This window comes from Spinacia oleracea, chromosome 5 (genome assembly GCF_020520425.1).
Source record: "Spinacia oleracea cultivar Varoflay chromosome 5, BTI_SOV_V1, whole genome shotgun sequence".
Lineage (NCBI taxonomy): Eukaryota > Viridiplantae > Streptophyta > Magnoliopsida > Caryophyllales > Amaranthaceae > Spinacia > Spinacia oleracea.
In genome coordinates, this window is record NC_079491.1 from 44,570,815 (window position 1) to 44,581,191 (window position 10,377).

Genomic DNA, 10,377 nt, shown 5'->3' on the forward strand with positions numbered 1-10,377 from the left:
TTAATCATGTAATAAGAATCAAATGAGTCCTTAGGTTCTTTAGTTCAAAGTTGGGAGCGGAAATGTCATTTTAGCTCTAAACATGACCTATAACGACCTAATGAGCCTTAAATGTGCATAAATAGATTCGAATGAGTTTTAGAAAGTTAAAACTATGCATATTAATCATGTAATAAGAATCAAATGAGTCCTTAGGTTCTTTAGTTCAAAGTTAGGAGCGGAAATGTCATATTAATCAATATAGAACATAGAGAGTGTAAAATTGTTCTCACCATAAGAAGTGTTCTTACATAAGGAGGTGTTCTCACCGGATTCCTCCCCTATATATATATATATATATATATATATATATATATATATATATATATAAAGAAAAAAGAGGAGATGAACGATGAATGTTCAATAAGCACTTGTGTCTTCATGCATAATCCAGGTATAAATTATTTGAACTTTCCCCAACCTATTGTAATACTCTGTATTTCTGAACTTACCTCTCCCAAAAAAGTAAATGCTCTCAATGCACCTCAATGCAAGAGCATACATGCATATTAGCAATATAAGCTAACAGTAAAGCCTAGAAAAGAGCATCACAAAATCACTCTCGGCAAAATCGTAGTCAGTATAGCCTCTGATCCCAACCTTTCAATAGATGTTAACAGTATCAGCCTGGTTAATATCAAGGTAAGAGTGTTTAGAGATTTTAATGACAGTATCTCTACTTTTACTATAGCTACTAACTGCTATAACATTCCAGAATCCAGAAACTTCACCAGAAAAAAAAGCTCTTTTGAAAACGCCTTTTATCCTTCTTTTGATCAAGGGTAACTATTGCATAGATCATGGCCTCCAGCCGCACTAACAGTCATATCTTCACAAGTCATAAGTTATTATTTCCCTCGTTCATTCATATCACAGCAACCAGTATAATAATGTTAAATGGTGCTTGAAACTAAAACTTGTTAAATTCTTACCACAAGGGATCATTCAACTGCAGGTGTGCAACAATGCCTCTGCATGTCCTTAAAGGAAGCATTCCAGACAGGTCAGCTAGCATGTCAACTCTAGCCCCAAGACAAACTATCACAACATCATATTCATCTGGATGAACAAACTGCAGCCAGTCAGCTCAATGGAAGGCACACTCTATCGCTCGTTTAAAGACAGAATGAGAAATAACCTCCCACTTCACTTAGTGAAGTGACAACTTTCTTGTGCAAAGCTATTTCCTTGCCAGGGAAACCTGTTGATGACAACCTCTTGGCCAAATGTTCACTTGCAAGAAAAAGTGCCTGGCATAAAAAAATCAATCAAATACATATACCACATACATATGCTCAGCACATAATATGATAATACAATTAGTGAGATGATCCTCACACCTTAAGATAGTGGTGGGGATTAACATTCACAGCTTTAGGCATAAAGAAGGCTCTGTTCAAAGGCGTAGATAAATTTGGTATAAGCTCTCTTGCAGCAACTTCATTAACGGCCTGTATTGGACAACTTGCTAGACAATTTTGAGCATTCTTCATATAACAATCAACCCGAGTTTATCTATTTTGGAGACATATTCTTATTTACATCCCACATTCTGCAAATTAGGTGAAGATAAATTACTTGATGCATGACATCCAAAATCTTTTCACTAACAGCTGGTCTCAATATGCCCCTGAAGTGAAGCTTACACCATGAGATATTTCACTAAGAATTATATTATAAGCATTGGCTTTATGAGATAAATTCAAGAAAAAAGACTAACGTTCTTCGAACAATGAAATCAGTAGTGTTGAGTGGAAAGTGAGGACTAGAAGCTGCCGTGGCAGCAGCTTCTGCAACATTTAGAAGATTCAAAAACTCAGTCCAGCATTCTTCACCCCTCCATAGAAGCTTCACTGATATAATATATGATGACTTAATGAGAAAAGCATCCAAAATAGTAAATATGGACAACATGAATTATTCACATAAAAAAAACAGTAACCTTTAGGGGAACGAGGCCTCCAGCAACACCAGAAGCGCCGCCAGCAATGCCAACATCATCAAAAATGTCAACTTTTACTTTCAATTCTTTGGGGCTGTGCTGCCAAAACAAACAAACTATCGTATCTTAAAATTGAATACCCTGGTTTATGAAAACTGAAATGCAAGTATAATTGAAATACCCTAATTTGTGAAAACTGAAATGCAAGTATAATTGAAATACCCAATTTAAAAACTGAAATGCATGGTATAATTATAATTGAAAGAGAAAGGTTGAGAGTTGAGAAGAGAGAGATGCGTACGAATAGCAAATGCCACGCCACGGACAAGCCAGCAAAGCCGGCACCGAGCACAGCGCACCTAGTTCGCCAAGAAAACTAACCTAGCACGAGAAATTCAAACAAAAATGAAATTCAAGCAGGAATTCAAACAAAAAACAGATGGAGTTAGGTCGAGCAGGAATTCAAACAACAAACAGGGGCAATTAGGTCGATGATCAGGGAAATCAAACAAAAATGAAATGAAGTGGAAAATGCACGAGAAAAAAGAGGATTATTACCCAAATAATTGCAAATAAAAACTAACCTAGCTTCACAAATCGATTGTGTGAAACAGATGGAGTCGCGCGAAGGTAGGAAAGACGACGGTGGGGAAACTCTCCTTCAGATGGTGGTGGTGGAGCCGCGCGGTGAGGAAGGTGGTGGTGGTGGTTATGGTGGTGGTGGAGTCGCGCGGTGAGGATAGGTATGCGTTGGAAGAGATGTGAAGTACGACGAGATGTGAAGAGATCTAGCTTATCTGTTTGGCGGTGGTTGTAATTGATTTAAATTTAATGTAGCCTATTGAGGCGGGCAATTAAAAGCCCCCTTCAACAGAAAGACCCTATTGAGGCGGGCAATTAAAAGCCCCCTTCAACAGCTTCTTTCTATTGAGGCGGGCAAGGAAAGCCCCCTTCAACAGCTTCTGTAGAAGCGAACACCACAAAAGCCCGCCTCAATAGAATAGTAAAATATTTGACCCGCGTTGACTAAGTAGCTATTGAGGCGCGCTTATGTATGCCCCCCTCAACAAGGGGGCTACAACAGGGGTTTTTTCCACTAGTGCGTGCGCGCCCGATCGGGCGCACCTCGCCCGATTCGGATCGGGCGGTTTGCAGCATGCTTGGCCTTGTACGTAATTTCACTTTCTTGAACTTGGAGCTTTAGGCCTGCACATTATTAAACACCCAAACAGCGTAATGCCCTCTTCTCACATCTCTAACACCAAAAACAATATTTAAACACACTTAGGTATGGGAAAAGGCTAACTAAACACACACAATAGAATCAAAAATAAAACTTATACTACTAAAGCGATAAAATACGGGTTGCCTCCCGCAAAGCGCTGGTTTATTTCTAGGTCCCGCTCGACCTTGTTACCTTGAATATGCAGTCTATGAGGCGGAGGGGTTGAGGTGATGGACCTCAACCACTCCTACAGTAGCCCCATCATGGTATAACTTCAGACGTTGCCCGTTGACCTTGAATCGTTCACCATTATCATTCTCTACTTCAACAGACCCAAACTTGCTTACCATAGTCACGGTGAACGGCCCAGACCACCTAGACTTAAGTTTTCCAGGAAATAACTTAAGCCTAGAGTTAAAAAGTAGAACCTTGTCGCCCACCGCGAACTCTCTATGAAAAATGTGATTGTCGTGCCACTTCTTGGTCTTTTCCTTATAAATCCGGGCACTATCATAGGCTTGTAGTCGGAATTCATCGAGCTCACCCAATTGAAGTAACCGCTTCTCACCGGCTAGCTTTGCATCCATGTTGAGCTGTTTGATTGCCCAATAAGCCTTGTACTCCATTTCTACTGGTAAGTGACATGCCTTGCCATACACCAACCGATACGGGGAGGTACCAATAGGTGTCTTAAAGGCGGTTCTGTATGCCCATAGAGTATCATCCAACTTATCTCTCCAATCCTTCCTAGACTTTGCCACCACTTTCTCAAGTATAGATTTGATCTCTCGGTTAGAGACCTCAACTTGCCCACTTGTCTGAGGGTGATAGGCTAGCCCAGTGCGGTGATAAACCCCATACTTGCGCAGGAGCGCATCTAGATGCTTTTCATGGAAGTGTGACCCTCCATCACTAATCAAAGCGCGCGGAACCCCGAATCTCGGAAAGATGATTTTCTTGAACAGAGAAATGACTGTGTTTGCATCGTTGGTAGGTGAGGCAACGGCTTCCACCCACTTTGACACATAATCTACAGCAACAAGGATATACAAGTTACCCTTGGATGATGGGAATGGTCCCATGTATTCAATTCCCCACACATCGAAAATTTCAACCTCAAGGATCCCGTTCTGTGGCATCTCATACCTCCTCGAAATAGTGCTGGCCCTCTGGCACGCATCACAAGCCATAATGAAAGCATGTGCATCCTTGAACATAGTAGGCCAGTAAAAACCACATTGTGACAGCTTAGCGTTTGTTTTAGACGGTCCATGGTGACCACCATAAGGCGAAGAATGACACCTACTGATAACACCTTGAACTTCCCATTCTGGAATACAACGCTTGTACAACCCTTCAGCAGTCTCACGAAACAAATAAGGGTCGTCCCAAAAGTAAAACCGGACATCATGTAGGAATTTCTTCTTCTGTTGATATGTAAGATCGGCCGGAAGAATTCCCCCCACAATGTAGTTAGCAAAATCTGCAAACCATGGTGACTGACTGGCAAGTGCAAGTAAATGATCATCCGGAAATGAATCATCAATCGGTGTAGATCCCTTACCATCGTCATACCTCAATCTAGACAATTCTCAGCCCCTTTCTTGTCGCGGATCTCTAGATCAAACTCCTGTAGCACAACTCCATAAACTTATTTGCATATTCCAACACGCTCATTGTTCCTTGTTGCAGGTGTAGAAATTCATCTTCTTTTTGTTTCCTCAGGGATGGTGGATAAAACTTGTCTCTCATTAACTTCTGTAGTTCGTTCCAACCAAATCCAGGCCCATTCTTTTGTTCCTTGTTAACTTTCCACCATAATCCTGCTTGACCCGTCAAGTAAAACACTGCGAAATCAACTCTCCATTTCTCAGGGCATTGCAGGGTTTCAAACAACTGATCAATGCGACTTATCCAATCCTCGAACTCAACTGGATCAGGCTTGCCATCATAGGACGGTGGGTTGAGTGACGAAAAGTTCTTAAACATCGTTGCGCTCTCGTTCCCACTAACATCTTTCTTTTTCCGAGAATCATGGACTAATTCGGCCAACATTGCACTCACATTTTCCAATCGTTCCATCCTTTCCTCATGGCCATTAACATGGACATACTCCTCGTGAGTAATGTCGTTATCATCGTGAACATGATGCTCGTTGCGAGCTCCGTTGGTAACATCGTTAATAGCATCAATGGTCGACATTCTGCATAACATATCTTATCAGATTTAAGCGAAATAATAATATAAAATAAACCCTTTGATCCCATTCCTACACTCCCACTCATGTTCATTTTAACTTAGCAGGATTTTAGAAAATTCTTTTTAACTCATTCCTTAAAATTCTTCACTTAAAGCCTAATGAATTCTATTCGTGCGAAAACCCGTAAGGTTTAGCACTTATGGTCCAGAACCTTTGCTCTTGATACCAAACTGTAATGCCCCGACCTCTAATTCAATAATTAACACATAATTAGCAGCGGAATTAACCTAATTGGTCGGGACATTACCTGCCGTAACTTCCTTTTCGGAAATTACAAGGCAAACATCAATCATAAGCCTTTAAATACTCCAAAATATATATAATAATCCTTTATATTATCAAAATAAAAGTGCATAACTTACTAAAAGTCTTTAATTAAAACTATTAAAACTTTAAGCATAAACTAGGTGAATATTATTAACGTGAAATTCCTCGCCACTACTCGTGTCCATCGTTCCCCGCAGTACCTAAAACGGAAAACAAAACGGTGAGCCGAAGACTCAGTAACGAACTATTCTAGCAGCGTAAATTCATTTTATTTAATAACACAGGGAGAATACAATAAGTAAAACATTTAATAAAACATCATATTCAATTCATTCATAAACTTTGCAATTTAACATGCTAGTTGTCGGCAAGTACGAACCGTGAAGGAATTCTCCACTGGGCCTGGGCCCATAAGAGCCTGGGCTCATCGTAACATGGGGCCTGGGCCCTGAGCCTGGGCTCATAAACCATGGGAGCCTGGGCTCATAATCCATGGGTGGACAGGTGTCCGTGGTGCATGCATGACCGATAGATAGGAAGATGGTAGTTTATATACCGCCAGACAAACCAGGTCTTTCACTTTCATTTATCATGTTGTATGTAATTTTACCAAGCCTTGGCTTGAATTTCAATTGAAATAACATAACTCATTTAGCTCATAAAACATCATTTTGATCCTGGGATCAATAAACATATTATTTCTTTCAAAGCATTGCATAAACATAATTTTATGAGAAAACTCAATCAAATCATATTATAATAAACAATTCAAACAAATCATATTTCATCCCACAATCCATAAAACACATCAAAACATTTAATTCATAAATTCAACCATAACGTCATAATTTCATAATACATTTATAAGGGGATTGCGGGTACTAGCAATAGCCGTTACCTCACGTCCACGACTTTGCTAAGGATTTTCGTTGGTTCGTTCGTCCTGAGCTCCGAGTCCAATTTCTTTAAAATATATATTAAATAATCGAATTAGTACTAAAATGATAAATAATTTAACTTAATAATTTCGAAACTTTATAATTAACCAATTTTCCAATAATAATGTTAAAAAAAATATATATATAATTTCATAGTTTTAATGAAAATATAATTAAACGCCAATTTTAGTGAAGAATATAATTAATTGAAATTCCAATCGAAATATATATATATATATATATTTTCCTTAATTAATTTACACGAAAATCTTATTTAAATTTTGTCCTTGATAAATCCATTTAGTAACTTATTTTAGTTAAATCGATAATATAATTTAAGATCAATATTTTATAAAATCATAAATTTTATAAGTAATGAATTTTATAATTAACGAGTTTTTAATATAAATAACGAATTTTTAATAAAATTATACTTTCGAAATTTAACGAAAATGTTATTATTAATCGAATTTTCAATCGAAATACATATATATTTTATAATTGATTTCCATGTAAATAATATTAAAAATTCCGTTTTTGTTAATTCAGGCTAAGTAATTTATTTTAGTTAAATCGATATTTGATAATTAAACCTGAAAATAATAACAATTTATTAGTAAATAATTATATCATAAAAATTATTAAAACATAAATATTGCTAAATTTAAAATCTGAAAATTCAGATTGGTCTTACCAAAGGCCCAAATGGTTAGTTGGCCCAATTTAATATGGGTTTGAGGGAGAATGAAAACAAAGACTTAAAATCAGATTTTTTTGGTTTTGGTTTTCTGAGAAGGAGGCACGAGCAGGGAGGGGAGCACGGTACAGGGGAGCACGAAAGAAGGAGAGGATGGAGGGTGGTGGCTGGGTTGGGATTCGCCGGTATTTCGACAACGATGGTGGAGGTGGTTTAACGGCGGCGGAGCAGTTAAGGGGAGGTAGTGAGTGGCGCGACGAAAGGAAGAAACAGGGGAGTTTGGTGTGGGGGTTGGTGGCGACGGATGGGCTCGGGTCCTGGGTGGCGCAGAAGCACCGGAACCTCGCCGGGAGGCGCTGGTGATGGTGGTTGTGTAGCGACGGCACAAGGAGGAAAGGGGAGGGGTCCAAGGATTGAATTTTGACTGAATTGAGGGAAGGAAGGAAGTTTTGTCTTCCTGGTTTGTGCGTGGGGAGCAAGGAAATAATGCAGACATTTTTTTTTTTTTTTTAAATAATTTAACAATATTTGGCAAAATTCAGAAATTGTAATTAATTTTCAGAAATTGCTAAAAATAAAAATGTTTAATTAAAATAATTCCTTTAAAAATAAATAAATTATCGTTAACGAAAAATAATAAATTTTAGTTTATAAATTCGTCGTTTTAAAATAAATCGTAAAAACGATTAAAATAACGAAATTCGATTATTCGTAATTTATTTAAAACGAAATCAAGTTAATAAATATTTTTAATTTCAATAAATCGAGTTTAAAATTCCGGGGTATTACATCCTTACCCCCTTAGAAAAAGTTTCGTCCTCGAAACTGGAGCTCAGTAGAACTAGCCATTCGTATAAATCATACAATTCATACTTATTCGTTCTATTAACTATATAAACATGGCAGAATAACATTATAACATAATTATTCAAATAACATATTAAAATTCATACATCTTATCGTTTCTAAATGAATAACTGGGGATATTTCGCTCTCATTTGCGCTTCGACTTCCCATGTAGCTTCAGATGTCAAGTGATTGGCCCACAAGACTTTAACCATTGGAATTACTTTGCTTCTAAGTCGTTTCTCTCTTCGTTCTAGAATTTCAATTGGTTTCTCCTCGTAAGTCAAATCATTTCGCAATAACAAGGGTTCGTGCGTAATCACATGGCTAGGATCAGGAACATATTTTCTTAACATCGACACGTGGAACACATTATGCACCTTCTCCAAGTCGGTTGGTAAAGCTAGTCGATATGCTACTGCACCTACTCTTTCTAGTATCTCATATGGCCCGATGTATCTTGGGCTCAATTTTCCCGTTTGACCAAATCTCATTATTCCTTTCGTTGGCAAAATTTTCAAGAACACGTGATCTCCAACCTCAAACTCTAGTGGTCTTCTTCGTTGGTCCGCATAACTCTTTTGCCTACTTTGCGCTGCCATCATTCTTGATTGGATTAAACGAATCTTGTCAGTAGTTTCTTGAATCAATTCTGGTCCTATAACACGCGCCTCATCGATATCACTCCAACATAATGGTGTTCGACAATTCCTTCCATAGAGTGGTTCGTACGACGCCATATCAATAGTGGCCTGATAACTGTTGTTATACGAAAATTCAACCATAGGCAGAAACTTCTCCCAGGTTCCTTGTGTAATACCCCGAATTTTCAAGTATTTTCTAATGAACTATTTTGGTATTTTAACATTATTTACAATTAAAATACAGTTTTTTTTATATAAGTTTTAACTAAAAGTAACTACAAATATATATTTTCAGATTTATTTTATAAATTTTCTGAAATTTAGTCTCCTAATTAAACCCTAATTGTACCAAGCTATATATACCCTATTGTAACCAAAAATTTCCCGTGCATAATTTTATTGACCCTCAAAACCCTTTATCATTCTGGCCGTCATTCGTCATCTTCGTTCATCTCAAGGCTTGGTAAGTCATAACCCAATCTCATTATTGTAAGTAAGCAAATCAATGCAATATTACAGGATTGATCTTTTACATTCGGTGCTGATCACCAATTGCAACACCCAACTACATTTCTTTTCTTATGAGTTTATTATTTATTGCCTAACTTTAGTTTTATAGTGGAAAATATTTTTAATGATCCCTATTTTTTTTACAGTAGTTGTTTCTTTTTCAAGTTGTATTCGATCCCAAATTCTTATATGAGACTGTCCTCACCATCAACTGATGGTGAGACCAGTTCACACTTGCGAATTTAGGTATGTTACTTCTATAGTTTAGACATGTTACTTTTTTTTATAATTTTAGATGAGGTACTTTTTTTAGTTTAGGTATGTTACTTCTATAGTTTATACATGTTACTTTTTTTATACTGAGTAGTTTTAGGGGAGATACCTTCTTAGTTTAGGTATGTTACTTCTATAGTTTAGACATGTTACTTTTTTTATATAATTTTAGAGGAAGTACTTTTTTTAATTTAGGTATGTTACTTCTATAGTTTATACATGTTACTTTTTTTATACGGAGTAGTTTTAGGGGAGATACCTTCTTCGTTTAGGTGTGTTACTTCTATAGTTTAGACATGTTACTTTTTTAAAAAAAAATTTAAAGGAGGTATTTTTTTTAGTTTAGGTATGTTACTTCTATAGTTTAGACATGTTACTTTTTTTATACGGAGTAGTTTTAGGGGAGGTACCTTTTTAGTTTAGGTATGTTACTTCTATAGTTTAGACATGTTACTTTTTTTATACGGATTAGTTTTAGGGAGGTACCTTTTTAGTTTATGTATGTTACTTCTATAGTTTAGACATGTTACTTTTTTTTTATAATTTTAGATGAGGTACTTTTTTAGTTTAGGTATGTTACTTCTATAGTTTAGACATGTTACTTTTTTTTATACGGAATAGTTTTAGGGAGGTACATTTTTAGTTTAGGTATGTTAATTCTATAGTTTAGAGTTTAGACATGTTACTTTTTTATATATAATTTTAGAGGAGGTACTTTTTTAGTTTAGGTATGTTA

General features: G+C 36.7%; 1 protein-coding gene across 1 annotated transcript; it reads right to left on the bottom strand.

Annotated features, from left to right (window-relative positions):
* Positions 1-940: 940 nt before the first annotated feature.
* Positions 941-1,953, bottom strand: LOC130461482 (uncharacterized). Its single transcript, XM_056829598.1, has 4 exons — positions 1,760-1,953; positions 1,618-1,669; positions 1,380-1,526; positions 941-1,289 (listed from the first exon to the last, which is right to left on the bottom strand). Exons 1-4 carry the CDS (start codon positions 1,951-1,953, stop codon positions 1,155-1,157), a joined length of 528 nt encoding a protein of 175 aa, XP_056685576.1. The 3' UTR covers positions 941-1,154.
* Between the last annotated feature and the right edge of the window lie 8,424 nt (positions 1,954-10,377).

What these genes read in the sequence shown, in the direction of transcription:
- LOC130461482 (XM_056829598.1), bottom strand. Translation starts at nt 1,953, where the DNA reads ATGTTGTCCATATTTACTATTTTGGATGCTTTTCTCATTAAGTCATCA. An exon ending in TTTTGGATGTCATGCATCAA is followed by an intron (nt 1,527 to 1,617) that starts GTAATTTATCTT and finishes TGTTATATGAAG; the next exon opens with AATGCTCAAAATTGTCTAGC. An exon ending in ATCCCCACCACTATCTTAAG is followed by an intron (nt 1,290 to 1,379) that starts GTGTGAGGATCA and finishes TTTTTATGCCAG; the next exon opens with GCACTTTTTCTTGCAAGTGA.